At 38.3% G+C, this 16,839-nt stretch overlaps 1 protein-coding gene and 1 long non-coding RNA gene across 4 annotated transcripts in view; one reads left to right on the top strand and one right to left on the bottom strand.

The window, feature by feature from the left end:
- mettl15 (methyltransferase like 15) overlaps window positions 1–16,839 on the bottom strand; it is a 36,807-nt gene that overhangs the window by 14,337 nt on the left and 5,631 nt on the right. For all 3 annotated transcript variants that reach the window (XM_047331529.1, XM_035628144.2, XM_047331530.1), the window contains exon 3: window positions 95–231. In XM_047331529.1, the coding sequence (XP_047187485.1) occupies window positions 95–231 (137 nt within the window). The remainder of the gene's footprint in view (window positions 1–94; window positions 232–16,839) is intronic.
- LOC118302188 lies at window positions 2,944–3,945 on the top strand. Its single transcript, XR_004790471.1, has 2 exons — window positions 2,944–3,356; window positions 3,677–3,945. It is a non-coding gene; the product is annotated as an uncharacterized LOC118302188 (long non-coding RNA).

Below are 16,839 nucleotides of genomic sequence, written 5' to 3'. Positions count from 1 at the left end.
ACACTGACCATGATATAGTATAAACATTTGTCACAGCAACTTGCAGCTTTCACTGTGTTTTGGTCTTGCAGATATTTTTCAGTAAATCACTTACGAGTGTTCCTTGGCTAACTGCTGGGCCAGAGAATTCGCTGAAGGATCTCGGTCTAAGGCCAGGACTGTGACTTCAGGGACCATATTCAGAATTGCTTTGGTATGACCACCACCTCCAAATGTCATGTCCAGGACCACCTACATGCGAGAAAGCAAGAAAACAAGAACATGTTCTTCTCACAACAGGACTCCGTATACATGATTCATCGTCTTATCATCACAATGTTAGTTCTTCACTGTGTTCAACAGTAAGATTTTCCTGAATCTGTCTTGTCTCAGTGTACTTAATATCAAGCTGAAATGTGACATGAATTCAACATTGCACAAAGGCTTGTGAGATTAAGTGAGACTTCTGTTGTATAAAATACAAACTGATAAGTTGGAAGTGATAAAGAAAGCTATCTTTCTGCTTGAAGAATTGAAGCATAATGCTCACAATTCAAGTATCAGTGTTGCATGATTGCAGCTCTTGTTTCCTATCTTCATTAACTCCAAGCTATAACTATAAAATTCATATCTGGACTGATAATATATTTACTTTTAAGCTCACAACACAATGTAGAAATATTTAATCAACATATTTCACATCCAGTATTAAAGGCAAACAACGAGGTAACAAATCCTTTACAAGTTCTTTTTATGTTGTCATTTTGTTCTGCCCTTCGCATTTTAAAAGGCTGTGGCAGATTAAAACATTTTTGTGGGAACAGTTCATCTGTAAAAAAAAAACCTTTTACAAGATAAACATGTCAGGGCCAGTATTTGTTCAATCTGTCTTTAAATTAGCTGTGATGTCTTGCAAGTTCAGACGTCGATTATTTCCCTTGATTTATTTGAAGTCCCTGAGCAGTGTTTGTTCACGTTAACTAAGTCTTTATTTATTCTCCTCTTCAGGAACGAAAAACCACCATAAAAACAAACTCATGTTTTAAGTTTGACAGCTTCAACCTTTACCAAAACTAAAAAAAAAAATGTTTAACAATCAATGTTAGTTGAATCCATTCTGATCGGATCTAATCTAATATGAAAGATGAGGTGATACTTGTACCCACAGAGAATTATCACCCTATTATCACCATGCAGGTCCGGTCTCCTGTCAGCTACTTTTATGGATTTTCATGGCCAACAACCTCACTGATCTCATGATTTTGATTTAAAGCAGGCATAGGTATCTGTTTTAATCATGGTTTCAATTTGTTAGCAGAACAATGCCATGTTCTTGTCCTATTAAGAGTATTTGTAATTACGATTTTCCAACTTATAGCATTCATGTCAACTTCCAGGCTCAGTTGGAGCCTCTTCTCCTTCCTTTAGCATAAAATATGTCCCGTGAGATCATGACTTCTTGAGATGTATACTGCCTTTTACATTTTAATTCAAATAATGCAAATATTTCCCCGTTCTTCTTTCCCGTTTTTCTGACAAACCTCTGAACGAACACACACAGACATGAACTGTTGATTGTGTGCCCACACACAACTCCAATAGTTTTAACCTCCATTTTGACGACAGGACGTCGGGAGGATCCCAACGCTAACTGGCTTTTGGGTTAGCGCGACACACAAATATTTTAAACGAGTTCAAATATTTCCAGAGTGAGTGAAACTAATGAAGCGAATGATGCAAATTTTGACTCTTTGCATTATTCACAGCACGCCATTTGCATTGCCCGGCATTGCATTTTATGTATGTGATCAAACACAAGAATAACTTCCGTCGCATTCGGTGTGAATGCACCATAAGCCTAAATTTTTCTTAGAATTTTTTTGGTCCTCATTCTGCCACATGTTGTTCCCATGCTCTAGTAGAAAACAAGTACATGATAAAAATAAACAAAAAATGCTTTTCACATAGCTCACACATGGCATATAGGGCGCATACCTCCACCACTAAATAAAGGTAAGGAAACATGAATACTTCCCTTGTTATTCAAAACAACAAAAAAACTCACCAATGAGAAACAACACGACACTAGATCCAGATTTAGATATCAGTCCCCTATAAATGTGCCTGATTGCTTGTTTTCAACAACATCCATGCATTACTCCCTGAGAAATTGGAGAGAAAAAAAATTCCTAGCAATCTCTAATGTTAAGAAAGTGATCAAATAAAATCCTGGATCTGCCCCTTTGTCCGGATCAACTCCAAAATGTAATTGTTTCTTTGTTTGCCTGTGTCCCATCCATCCACCAAGTCGTGCAGAAATCCATTCAGTAGTTCTTGTGTAGTCTTGCTAACAAACCGACCGACGGACCAACTCAAGAATTTCTTATTGAGAAAAGTGCTCAAGATAACATTTGGTTCATTTATCATCAAACAAACGTAAAAATGCCATTAGATATCTACTGAAGAAATTTTTTATTTGCCCAAAATGGTGTATGATAATTCAATCACTAGAGAACTCTGGGAGGTTGAAAATCATATTTTGATCAAACATGTTTAAAAATATGTTAATATCTACTTCAGAATATGCACATGTCCGCATCGTAATTCCTTAAAAGCATTTAAACTGGGTAATGCATTTGTCAATCATATGATGAGGGGCTGGAAATGGAAAAAATGTTTTATCAAGGAAATATCGAAAACTTGCCAACCATCCTGTTGCATCTATATCAGGTAGCTGTTAAATCAGTTGTTTCCAAGGCACAAGACTTGCAAAGCAGAAAAACATCTCCTGGTCACATATTTTTTTACACCCTGTATATTTGTTGACTGCCACTGCAACACCACAAAAGAACCCCCCAAAAAAACAGCCCTGCACTGACTGAACAGTCCGAGATTTCTTGAATTATTGGCTGGATTATGTTTTACTTCTTACTTTTTACGTTTCTGTCCTGTGATTTATTATAATGTCATGGTGGGGAACAGATGTAAAATGACACAAAAGGAAATGCCAGCTATTCCCCACAAAAACATTAAACCTGTCGATCGATAGTGACGTTGAAGGTGGGGTGTGTGCGTGCATGTGTGAGGGAAGAAGTGATCAATGGCGGTACCCTCTCCTTTCCAGCGCACAGCAGCAGATGGGGAGGGGGTGTGGGCTAGCGGGATGAGTCACACGCATAATGAACTTGCCTGTTGTGCTATTCAATACAAAAAAAGGAAAAGGAAAACACAAACACACACAGCAAAGTAGGCTGGCTTTTATCAAAACAGTCTACACAAGCAAACCGAAGACAAACTGGTCCTCTACTGGAGTGTGCAGCACTTGTCACAACAATCTATTGTCACATCGTGAGGAAACTGCGGCCAAAAGAACAAAGGTAACGCCTATTTATTTTAGACTGCCGGCAGATTCTAAGTAGGGGTTGGTTGTAAACCTAAATACTGTATATTTATTCAAAGTTGTAATACTGCTGCACTGAGCATAGACACTATCCATCTTTATGAGGTTTAATAGTTTCACTCCCCTCGCGGACACAAACTCAAAAAGCTAAAACATTGCATGCAACACAAAATTGAGAACCGCATGTTTACAAGGTCATTTATGAGGTATATTCCAAATGTAGTTCCTCGTCCTGAGGGAAAACAAGCTTCTTCAGAAGCCCTGTATGCTGCTGTGACAAACTTCCTTCTTTTTCAGAGAGCCTGCTACTCCGGCCACCAGATGGGCAAAACAACTTCTTGAAAATATTTTGTGATAATGGGCTTGGCATTTGCAATGATGATTGACACCACACTTGGGGGTGAGTCATTCACATTGATATTTCATACGGAGGGGTGTCAAAAAGATCTCACCTAGACCAGGCCTGCCCGGAGAAAGCAGCAGACTGAAATTAAGCCAGAACTCAATGTGGGTCATCTCAGTCTCTAAATGCAGAGATGATACTTAAAATAAAAGTAATTACTGTAGTCTGTGTTTTGTACTTTGTTTCGGGTGTGTAATATCTGCCTTTCCCAGCAGAGGGAATAGGAGAGTTAGGAGTGGTCCGAGTGGTGCAGTCCAACAGTTAAGCTGCAAGGTGCTATAATGCAGGACACTTCAGCTTTTCTTCAGAAAGGGAAAAAGGGTAAACATACTGTAGAAACTCACAATAGGTTAAATCACAAACATGGGTAATAGTATCTATCAAGAGACTTTTACCAACATAAATGATGGGGAAAAGCATAATTTTTGCATTGATTAAATTTTTGCAAAAACATACAGACATATGGCTCATACTACCGTAAATAATACCCTGGCCATATGGAAAAAAAGGGGCCTCATCTCAAGTCTTCTTATGGTTGAATTCATTAGGAAAAGGGGAACAGGAACCTGAGAGAAGCCTGAGTACTCACCTAAATCCTACTTGTGACTCCCCAGCCCAGGTCAGTTACAGTGGGGGATCTAAAGTGTCATTGAGGGGAGTTTTTACAGATCTTGTTACACTAACACACAGACCATTAGGGAGACAGATACACAGGTACAGGATCGCTTTTCTTGTAGCGTCCGTTGCCATGGCAAGAGTGGAGGTAACCGGTTTGCGTTTCTCTCTCTGTCACACAAAGTTCATGGCGAGATACAAATGCACACAAATTTGTCAGGTTTGCGGCATGGGAGTCTGGTATGAAGAGATGAAGGTGGGGGGCTGTACCTGATGGAGGTTGTGTCGACTGCAGAGAGAAGTAAAGTGTTGACTAACCTGGCCGTTGACGTTGCAGATGGTGGATATAAATCTCACATTTAAAATAGTTGCTATGTTCAAATTATGCCAAGATCAACATTTAATAAATATGTTTAACAACCTGCTCAACCTTGAACCAACTGATTACAGATTCAGTCTCAACAGTTTACATCCACATTTATAGGAGCCTCCAATGTTATTTTTTCCAACTCGCTTTAGAAAAGTAAATAACTTGTTCCGCTTTTCACTTTATACAAACAAATGTAATAGGCGTGTGCATTGTTCTTGCAGTTAGGAGGTGAAGGTGGGGGGTGCACAAAACAGATGGCCAGTGAGAGCAGACAAACTCAAAAGGCATGAAAGCTTCCTGCAATTACTCTGTCAAGAGATTATGTCGGTGGTGACCAGCGATGTCTGAGAAGCATGTGGCCATTCAAAGTGTGCTAAACATACTACTTGCTGTGCTAAGAGCAAGAGGGAGTGAGTGAATAAGTGAGCGAGTGAACAAGTGATACAGGAGCACAAAAATGTTGACAAAACTCTGCCAGAGGGCTCCTTCCAAATGCCTCTCTGTATGTTAGGCTAATCTCTCTTTTGTCAAAGGAATGCTGCAGAGTTACACCAAATACTTTCATCCCTCATCTATTCAGTGCCGTTTGCCGTCTTTTGGCACAAGTTTAAATAAAGCCACCTGAGGAGGTATTTGAGCGAGGTAGGACAAGACACGTCTGCACGCGTAATAGGGGCATTTACTCATTTGCCTGGTTGTTTAGTTATGAGAATTTATGACAGGTTTGTTTTTGTTCTCAAATTTGAGGTAAACACACCTGTGCTGTGGAAAAAAAAGATAAGGCATTGGGTTTTATATATAGCAGTTAAAAGCATGTGGCTACACGTATGCAGTGTCCATAGAGTAGCAGCCAGCCACTTGGTCCTCAGTCCAACACTTTGGCTCATGTCATGCATTATTACTGTGGAATTTGGAGCTGATATCCATAATCCCCAAAGGATTGGTTAATGTTAAAATGTTGATTGCAGGTGACATATGATTAAATGAGTTTTGGTGCTCAGCAAATAAGAAAGTGAGTTGAAAAAAATCAAAAGAACTGGTAACAGATTGACGTCACACGTGCAACATTAGAGGCATGGGAGTAAATAAATCTTTTTTTAATTAATTTGCTGTTCATTTGTTTGAAGTACAGTTGAGGTTAGGATTCTTATTACTTATTAATGATCACTAGCTCACATCGCCTATATAAGGCTATAATACATATATCATTTGACACGCTTGTTGCACGCCAGACTCTGCAAACATGGATTCTCCTCGTGACCCTTAAGAAATGACCCGCCACAATAATTAAAGCCTGACCCCCTTAAAGTTGACCTACAAATAATGGATTTATTCAACTTTACTATCTTTTGCTTTTACCCAAGTAGAGTCTGCACCACGCTGCACTTCTAATCAACCAAATCACAAAAAACAATAAAAACAAATGCACAGCATATGGGCCTATTGTATTAAAATCACAGCAATACATGTTGTTTGACTATTACTCACTGCAATTTTGCCTGCAATGTTCACATTATTTTTGTTTTTTTAAACAAGCTAAGTGGGACACCCAGTTTGCCATTCTGGGGAATACTACCACACCTGGCGCATCTACACACAGGTAAATCTAAAGCTGACGACAGTTAACATTACTGGGGATCAAACAAAATGAGGGCATGACGCTACATGGCTACTACATAAATCACATGTTTCACACTTAGCTTGAATTAATTCAATGATTCTTGCTCCCAAGAAGATACCATGGTCAAAAGGATCAGCAAAGAATTAGATGCTTCAGGTAAAACTAATACAATTTCACATTTGAGACAACCATAGCTTTCATCATTTAATTGTTGATGATTCAATATCAATCTTGATCTAATCAATCATCCAACACTGTTGTCATGATTTTGTAAATGAAGCAACATTGAGCTGCTACTACCAGCTTCTTCCGCTGAGGAAAATGTGACTGTGAGAGTCAAAGACTAGTAGTAAATGTGTATTGTTAAGTGCACAGCCATATCTACAGAGACATGGTGTATACGCTGCCAGAATAGGAAAGTGCAGCTTTTAATGTCAGCCACTGAAACTTAAAGGGAAGGATCACTGAGTACCGCCGGTATTAAACTTTTGATGTACGTAACGTCTAATAAAATAAAATAAGTTTAGCACCTGAATTGAGTTTGAGTTTTGTCTCTTGCTTCCTTTGTTGACATTGTTGACAAAGTCACAAATACTGATTAGAATTCTAGGGTATACTTCTAGCCAGTGTTTTGCTTTCTAGAGACATCCCTTTTTTGGATTGGCTGCAAACGAACTTCTGCTATTGGTCTACAGATGTGTGTAGTTCATAGCGTAACACATGGCAGAGGACATACTGGGAAACTATCTAAACAATTTCAGGAAGCTGGCTAGTCTGTTTGTCACGGTGTGTCCCCCACGCCATATATGGCAAATGTCAGGCACAATCTGGGCTGTTATGAAACCCATATGCACGGATAAGTCTCTTTATGTTCCCTTTGGTGTCGCCTTGTTTCAAGCTAAGGAAAGATTCATAAAGGTTCATAAAGTCAAGGGCATGAAGCAGATTACTAACTGCATCTGTGGAGATAGAAGTAAATCAATAGTGTTGATTATTATTTATGATATTTTCCTGGGTCTGTAGCATGATAGACTTGGTTATAAGTCAAAGAACTGCACTGACGCACAATGCAATAGTAAACACCTGTATGTTGGAGGTCAAGCAGACAACACACGATGTAAAGCATAACACAAGGTTTAAGGCGAGTCAAACTGGGGGGTCTGATGAAGAATACGGTGAGAACACTGATCTATTTGACTTGAAGTACATGTATGATAAAAAATCCAAGACAGAAGCATGATTGCAGCGCATTACAATGTGGCAGATTTTCTGGTCCTTGGGAGGACGAAAATAACCAGGAGATAAAACTTATTTAAACTTGACAAACTGGCAACAGTGGATACTTGAACAAAATTAAAGAAATTACATATCTACTCCTCTAAAAAAAAGTTTTTTTTAAATTTTGAAGAAAAAAAGAATCTAAAATGCAAGAAATGTTTTCTATTAGAGTCAGCATTTTGAACAAAGGAACACTTAGTGTAAACTCCCTGTAATCTCATGTGAAGTCAGAAGATCACATTAGTGAAGTCTTCCTCTTGCATTTTAGACCCCATCCCTACTGGGATTTTGAAATCCTGCTTCTCAAGCATATCCCAGTTTACAACTGCTACAATAAACTCCTACCTATAAATTTTGTCATCAGAATGCAAGATTTCAATGGTAAAACCTCTCCTCAACAAATACAACCCAGATCAGATAGAGCTATTCCATTACAGACCCATTTCCAATCAACATGATCTTGGTAAATGTTTGGAGAAAACAATTTCATATCAACTTTTTGTTCATTCAACCATTTTTTTTATTTATTCTGTTATCAGCAAACCACAGCACTGAGACAGCTCTACTGAAAGATGTAAATGACCTCAAGAGTCATTGCAGTTGCCAAAAAATGTGGCTTTCTTTTTTGATCTCAGTGCAGATTTCCACATACAATCAGCCACAAATGTTCTATTGAGAAGAGTTGGGTTTGGATGACTAAGGTCTTCCACAGCATGGCTTTTTAATGTTTGGTATGTCTCCCATAAAAGTATCTATGGCGAAGGCTGGCTTCTGTTTTTACACCTCTAAACTGTGGATGACATTGCCTCTGGGTATACGAATGATAAGCTTGACTGGTATTTTTTAAACAGAGCTAATAAACTACCTTTTAAAATGGCTTATAATTTTCAGTTATGTTAGAATCTTAGTCTTTGAGTTTCAAACGTTGGTTTTCATTGTTATCTTTATTCTGTGTGTCTGTTTTATTGACTTCCTCAACTTTTTTCTTGTTACGTACTAAATTCGATGCTTGGACCTTTTCTGCCTGTCTTTCTTTCTTTTCTGTTAAAACTGTTCATGCTGCAAAATAATAACAGGCAAAAAAGCCAGTAGGCTGCAAACTCAACCTACAACTAATGTACTTAACATGAATTATTCCTCAATTCAGAGGATGTTCCCACCATTAACAAAAGAAAAAAAACTAACTATGCAGATCGGATCTCACCAACGACATTTAGTATGCCTCATCTCCAGATAATGTTGACAAAAAGTTAGCAAAGGAATTTCGATATGTCGAAATTACACATTTACGTCTTGAAGTTTAATTAAATAAGCGATATCAGTCACAAGTCAAAAGACGTAAATACTTTATCACTATTTAGGGTCACAGTCATTGAGGTAAGATGCCAAGCTAAACAACCTTATGACTCTATTTGATGGATGTTTGGGATGTTATTTGCCTTAGAAGAATGATGGCAATTAAAACTACTGCTTCGACTCATCCTGCATCCATGGAGGAAGACGTGAAATCACCTTTACTTTACATGATTCCTTCCTTCCTTCCATCGTGTCCTTAATGTACTCTTTTTTTCTCAATACCACTTTCATATACAGTTATTCATAACAGTTTTGCCATTGTTCTATGGCTATATTTTTCTTTTTTACATTTTTCAATAAAAAAATCTGACTGCAAAAAGGAAAACCCTGGTCCCTGTCCTCCTCTTCATAAAGCGCATAAAGCTAATGTCAGGCATCCGCCCACTTCGAGGAGTCCTGAGACTAGCTCTTACACCACAGTGGTGCTGAGGAGATCCCTGGAGAAACAGGGATAGCAGCCACTTGCATCTTTCTCTGAAACTATGAGCCAATAACTCAATATTTACTGTACGTGGGCAATCCAAGACAACAATTAGTCTTTCTACCACATTTCATCGGCTGCTTGCCGTCTGAAAAAGTAATCTAAAAGCAATTCAATTTAAAAAATGATGAAATTATTTAGCTGCTCGGAAAACTGTTTTAACGAAGTATTAAGACTTTCTGTCAAAATGAAAACATAGCTCAATTTACTTAACGTAGCAACTTTGGAGTTTATTCTGAAGCATTAGACATTGAGTTCATGTGTGTTTCAGTTGAACTGGCCAATGCATGACTGAAACATCATGGATGCGGAAGATTATCATCTGCACTGCTGGATAATCACATTATCCTGCAACAATCTGTGTCAAAATGATGTAAATGGCATTTTTATAAACTTGCACGCACTAAATCTGTGCCAATAAAGTGATTTATAGTGCAGAGTAAAGCATTGTGGGGATCTGATTTGGAGGCAATGAGTGACATCTGGGAAAGAACTGATTGGACACTGAAAGAAATGGAAAGGGAGGGTCCTCCACTGTGAGCATGAGTCATCACTCTCCACCCTCACCCCCCCAAACTGTCTGTTTTTGTCTTGCAGGTTGGAGATTTACTGAGCTTTATTTTCTTGGCTGGAAACATTCAATTTCACATAAAACTGAACCGAGACCATAACAAGCAGAATAAAGTGAGTAATATCATGAGTCAAATTTGAGGGAACATTACAACAAAGGTCCAGTAGCTACTAGTAACAATACAATGCCAATGTTTAATGTCACTCATCAGTGCTGCTTAAACATAGTTACACTAGGATACATTTTTGACATGATACTACACCAGCATGTCTGTCTTAAGCTCAGGATTTAATACCTTTAAATTCAAAACAGATTCTTCTGAATATTAACACAAATGACTCCCTGATACACATCCTAAAAATCACCAAAGACCACAGTCTCATTTTTGTGCTCTGTAGCTATGGGATGCATCCATTGATGATAATCAACTGAAAGTTTCCTACAGTCTAGTAGGTAAGTTTGGGGTTGTAAAACAAGGAGAGGTTTGCAAGTGAAATTGTCTCATTATTTTGAAACCTCCACTCAAATCACAACTGAAACAACAGGGATTCAGGAATATAGGAATATATCTTAGATTATTTGACATTCAGTTAAAAACATTAGATATTTGTATTATACTGTGTGAGTTATAAGCCTAAACTTTGGCGGAATTATTGCTGCAATATTGTCCCCATCCATTAAAAATATTTTGCTTGTCATTTTACTTGGAGTTTTGACCTTCACTGTGCAGAATGATGCATGTGCACTGGAAGGCTGTTTTCACATTCATCTGTTGAAGGCAAAATGTGTCTCTATGCTCACCTTAAATCTCAGTTCAACACATACTGTACACACACTTTTGTGGTATGGAATCCAATCGTAGTTCAGCAGTCAACTTACGACAAGTGGGCTGTGGAAACATACTGTAAATCCTCCTGTGCACAAAGACTCAGAATTAACTTTTCAGCGAAGAGTAGAGGACATCAATTGTCCAGCAGTTATCTTTTAGAAACAAAAAATTGTTTAATAATAACAGATTCTGAATTTCTCAATGACGGAGATGGGGTTAATATCAGGGATGGGCGATCTGGCCATGACGATCTTTTGTGATAGAATTATGATCCACGATCTGAATCACGATTTTTCACACAACCTAGGCTGTCCACCAAAACAAACAAAAAACAAGTGAGCGTCTTGTCATGTCAGCTTTCTGTAACAAGAATGTCTTGTATTAGAGCCATTGCGGTACCTGCGTTCTGCTCAGAACCTTCCTCGCAATCTGGACGATTCCCATGAAAAGCTGATCATATGCCAAAATAAGGTCGTCCACAGTATAAGATCATCTGATCGCCCTCTCTTAGTAGATGTCATTTTTGATTGCACTTTTTGTTGCTGAAAACATGTCTTGGGGGGATCTTTTAAGACAAAAACAAGAGAAGGTGCTGAAAAACACTCACATGGCTAACACCTCTATTTTTCTACGTGAAACCTGACAATGGTGGAGTCTTGATGTACGCTATTGTGGATAGATTCACAGTAGTATATGCCGCTTTCCCCTTTCACAGTATCAAAGCATGTCAATTATTCTGAAAAGCTGAGACTTTATCACATTTACTCCCTTGATGGACGCATACTGGTTTGTACCTTGACTTCTTAGTCTGGCTGTACAATACAATTGGTGAGAACCATGAGCATCGATAGACACAACGTGATGAGATGCATGGCTGGCAGTGTGTGTTAAACATTAGACAAGAAAATACATTATGTAGCCAATCTTTAAGAGCAGGGTACTGTGAAAATTAATACATTTTAATAAATATATGTTTATATTAATTATAATTATTGTTGTTATTATTAATAGAATTATTATCATCATTATTACTATTACTATAAAGTGCTTCCAGTGGTAGAAAATAGCAAAAACTATGACAGAAATGTCAAAAGTGTAATTATTTGTTTTAACAGGAAACAAGAAATAAGGTCAAATATGATGCAGTGGATTTACTCAAAATGATTAAGTGCTTCAATGGTGCCTGCTCTGAAAGATTTCTCTCAAGTGTGACATTACTGTCAATACAGTGCACCAAGGAAACAATGAAAACTATATAAAGCCCAAGAGGAAACGGACATGAAGCTGAAAAGAGGGGGTGGAATCATCTAACTATATTCACAAAATGTAAAGAAGCATCAGAAAAGATGGTTTTCTCTCCTGAAGGTGAATTTCATGGTACTAAAGGAAGACAAAAGAAGAACAGGGCCAAGTCCATTAAGGAGTGCAAAGAGGAGTCAAGCTAAATGAAGGCCTTGTGGTGGAGGGCCTGGTAATAGGGAAAAGACATCTAGAGGCATTTGAGAAGACGCTTCTTGTAGTTTGAAGACTGGGTTGACAATACAGTATGAAATGAAAGGAACTAGGGAATGGGGTGGGGGGTTTGGAGATGTCTTGGGGGAGGGGGGAGGCTCAGAGGGAAGCTTTGGAGTACTGTGTTATGTGCTGATATTTGATAAAGTTGCCCTGATGACAGGCCCTATCATCAGTCCACCATTGTTTTCTACTTAAAGTACCTGTTAAAAAGAGGCAGAGGTGCGTTATGAAGCAGATATAGCTACAAAAAGAGTAGAAATGTTTTAGGTATACAAGAACATTTTGTATGGTTTTATATTTCTCTTATCCTCGGACACACTATTCGGACAACGAATAACTCTAATAATAATTTTTCAACGAGCAGAAATTCGGGCTTAAATCGTCTAGTGTGAACTCGGCATAAGGGACTGTCTCAGTGGCAACGGCAGATGAGCCGTTAGTTTCATTTCATTGTCGATTCTGGGTGCAGTTTTTTAATTGTGAGGGAGAACTATTTCCATAACCAATATGTAGCGCCTGATGTCACTTCCAGCCAACGTGAAAGTCGTGGTTGGGAGAGTAGATCACACATCCCTCTGCTAAAGGTGCTAGAACAGAGACAATATTTAGAATCGTAAAGGTGAAAATGAGCAAAGGTGAGGCTTTGAGCTGCCATCAAGACAAATGACCATCAGTCGGCTCCAGGTTTTCAATCTCTGACATCACTCTTTTCAGCTTTAGCCTCAGGAGACTAACATGCCATTATACCTGACGTCAAAATGTATTTTGGTTGATCAGATTGGATTTACATGCACCCGAGTGGCATTGAGGATGGATCGGGATCTGATTGGCCAAACAACACACAGAGGAGGTGGTCTGAGACACATTGTGACTACATTGAAGACAAGTGTTAATGCAATTGTGCTGTAAATCGACGTACAACAACTACGTTGCCAAAAAAATACATAATAAAGTGCAACTGCTCCAAACCAGCAAGGTAGCAGCTAGACAGCCATTAATCAGTAAACATACAAAACAGTTATTTCCCCAGTACTCAGCTGTGGACGTTATTCAAGCACATCTGGCAAAGCTGTAATAGGTTAACCTGAAGGTAAGCACTGTGTAGGAACAATGAGAGGGAAGCCAGGAAACTTCTGCTACTTGTTAAGGTCAGCAGTGCCATGGAGTGTCGAGCGGACATGCTCAGCTATGCCAAATTAATCTTCAAACAGAGTAAACAAGGAGAGGGAGCACCCCAGCTGAGAACAACAGAACTTCTTCTGGATGCTGCTGAGAATATAAACAATGCTGCCTTCACAGATGAGGTCAGTGTAACTTACTTTTATCAGTAAAGTTGCAATAGCATCTTAATAAGAAAATCATTTTGAGATTGAGTATACATTTCGCCTATTTTAAGAACCTTCGGATTAAATAGGCCTATGTTTACAAAATTATTTAAAGGGATTTTACAGGAAGTGTTGCTAGGATTTATGATAGAAAGTACTGATACAGGAAAATTAGATAACTGTCAAAACAGAATTCCATGCAAGTGAGGAAGCCTGTCTGACATGAGAGACTAGTTATTGCATCAAGGTGGAAAAATGCCCCATCAATGACAGTTATAGTCAGACTATTGACCACATTCTGAATAAGACATTGTTTTGATTATGATGTTTACATAAGCTGCTATTCCCGTTCACATGTTACGAAGCATAGTGTGATTATGTCGTCTGGCAGTTGGTAACTGCTGTACATTTCGATGTTGCAATAGGCTGCGAAAACTCCGGCAGGACGGTATAAAGCATTAAGGTGTATACTTGTCAACTTAATGCAACTGAGATCTGAATACTCCAGTCTTAATTCCCTTATAGCTTATTCTGTGTGGCATTGTTTTATTCAGATTATGGTCTTAATCGGATACATTTTAGAATATTACTGTCCATGTAAACATAGTATTGAGTTGCAATGAAAAAAAACCTGAAAATAGTAATGAGTGTTAAGGCATCAAACTCATTTAAAAATAAGTGAAAAATATTAATCTTATTCATGGAAATACAATTATTTTAATCTTTTATTTGCCGTAGAAAAAGAGACACCAAATATCCAAGCAGCTCATGTTCATAGTCTAACAGTATAGCACGAAGGGGATCCATTAGAAGGAAAAAAAATTGTATTTAAATCATTCTAATAAATATAAACGATACCTAAACCATAACAGTAATAAATTGAAATATGATAAGATCATGAATGTTTTGTTATGTAATTATTCTGAACATATTTAAAAGAAAGACCACCCAGATAATGTGTTGCAGGAATGAGTCATCTCAATCCAGATGTCCACAGGGCATGCATCTGATTAGCATACCCACACTCACACACCAGGAACAGATGTAAATATTGCAATAAAACCTCCTGTAATATTACCAATTGAGGATCAAGCAGGGGCTCCACTTTATTTTCACTAAGCTTTGAAATATTGGAAGCATATGAACATTGAGTTATATGACATAAATAGTTGCTATTAAAGCAGCATCATCTAATTTTTGCTGAGCAACAGCCATCTTGGCAGCCACGTGGTCATTTATTCTGTCGGGTACCAAGTCTGTGCAATTAAGTGTTTTTCATTTAACAAAGGAAGACTATCAATCGCTTGACCGGTGCTGTGACTCACTGAACTGAAATACTTTTGAACAGTACAGTCCTACAGTCCTCATGATACCAGGATTCCTGAATCGCAAATGCTGTTGCTGCAACAAACACGGCAAACTCCTTTATGCAATTCTTGGTATTTTTTTGGCAAATATTACAGATGAACAATCATTTGTAATGACTTCTAAGTCTTTTTAACTGATTTTCCGTTTGCCATTACTCTTAAACTTTACTCTTGCAGCTTAAGTCACTGACTATCATTCAGGCTACATGCTGGTGTAAACGGGAAGCAGATTGTCTACTCTGCAGTCGGTTGCTTTCTTCCAGAAAATACTACAACCGAGAATCAATAATGTTGAAAAGTAAGGGATTTCTTCTCCTGGACTGATGACAAGGTGCAACTGTTACTGACAATAAGCATATGCAACGTTTTGCCTTTTGCTGATAGTTGTAGTCCATTTCTGTCCTTCCATACTACGTGAAAAGAAGTTTCTCTCTCTCTCACACACTGTCAATGTTGTTGTGGCAAATTCAATCAAGCATTAATAGTGCAACATTTGAGAAATGAGCTTCTTCTAGATGAGCTTCGACTCTTAATCGGGCAATATATTGTACTGTAAGGTGTAAGATACAATCTAAGCAATTCAGCTGAACAGAATGGGGAGTAAATATTGTTTGGAGGATGGGGGGAGCAAAGAGAGCATCTGCTCAGGTAGGCACAGGAAAGCTTGCTATGTTTGTTTAAGTTATTGTTTAAGTGAACCCAAAGAAAAAGGGGCTAAAAAAACTCCACGGGACAGTGTGGTGAAGCACCCACAAAAGGGGGTTGTCTGCTCAGCAAGGCCCAACGATTTGGCACTCTATAGACCGAGGCATCCCATTTGGCTAATGAAGTCCCAGACTGTCTTCACACCACACCCCCACCCACCCCTCCACTATGACATGTTCTACTCATGAAAGTAATGAGGCGGGGAGGGAGAAAGACTCTTCTGGCCACTGATAACCTCAGACTACACTTGCAACCTTACGAGACAAGGGCCTAATATCTGGCCGTCAATCAGCCCCAGCATCCCTGGCTGGAGTGTTTAATTACAAGGATCAATTATTTACCAGCCTCCTCTTTCACTACTCAGTGCTCCCAAAAAAGGAGTGTTAAGAAAAAAAGAAAAGAAAAAACACCAGCAAGACCCAAGAGAAGTTGTGTCAAATATAGTACAGAGAAAACAGTAAGATGCTTGTTCAAGATAATACAGATAGTGTTTGCACTCTGTATGGCACACAAGTTTGTCTTTATATAATATACAACTACTTCAATAAGATTTGTTATATTAACATAAATGAGACGTCATTCTTAAGCACTAGGAACTTTTTACAGTTCAACATTTTTTAAACCTACAAAATATTACAAGACATTCCTGACATATTCATCACACCAGCTACAAAACTTCATAATGTGTATATGTGTGTGTATATATATATATATATGTTATAAAATTCATTTATAAATTTTCTGCCAAAACAGTGTTACTCTATGTAGTAAAAACAACATATTCAGGATGCAACAACTGTGACCCCCTGTACTACGTATTTCCTCCTAAAAAGCATTTCTTGACTTCAGGTGCACGTCCCATACAGAAACTGCAAGGCTTTTAACTAATTTGAAGAGACAAGATCATATTACCTCTTTGCTTGTATTCACAGCAGCGCTTCACCTGGCTGATGCAGGGAATGTTAGGAAACACAGATAAAGTCACAAAAAAAAGGACCTTTTATCTGGAAATAAATGTCGAATT

This window comes from Scophthalmus maximus, chromosome 4 (assembly GCF_022379125.1).
Source record: "Scophthalmus maximus strain ysfricsl-2021 chromosome 4, ASM2237912v1, whole genome shotgun sequence".
NCBI classification, from domain to species: domain Eukaryota; kingdom Metazoa; phylum Chordata; class Actinopteri; order Pleuronectiformes; family Scophthalmidae; genus Scophthalmus; species Scophthalmus maximus.
Note: the sequence above shows the minus strand (reverse complement) of the source record. Positions and strands in the feature narration are given on the sequence as shown.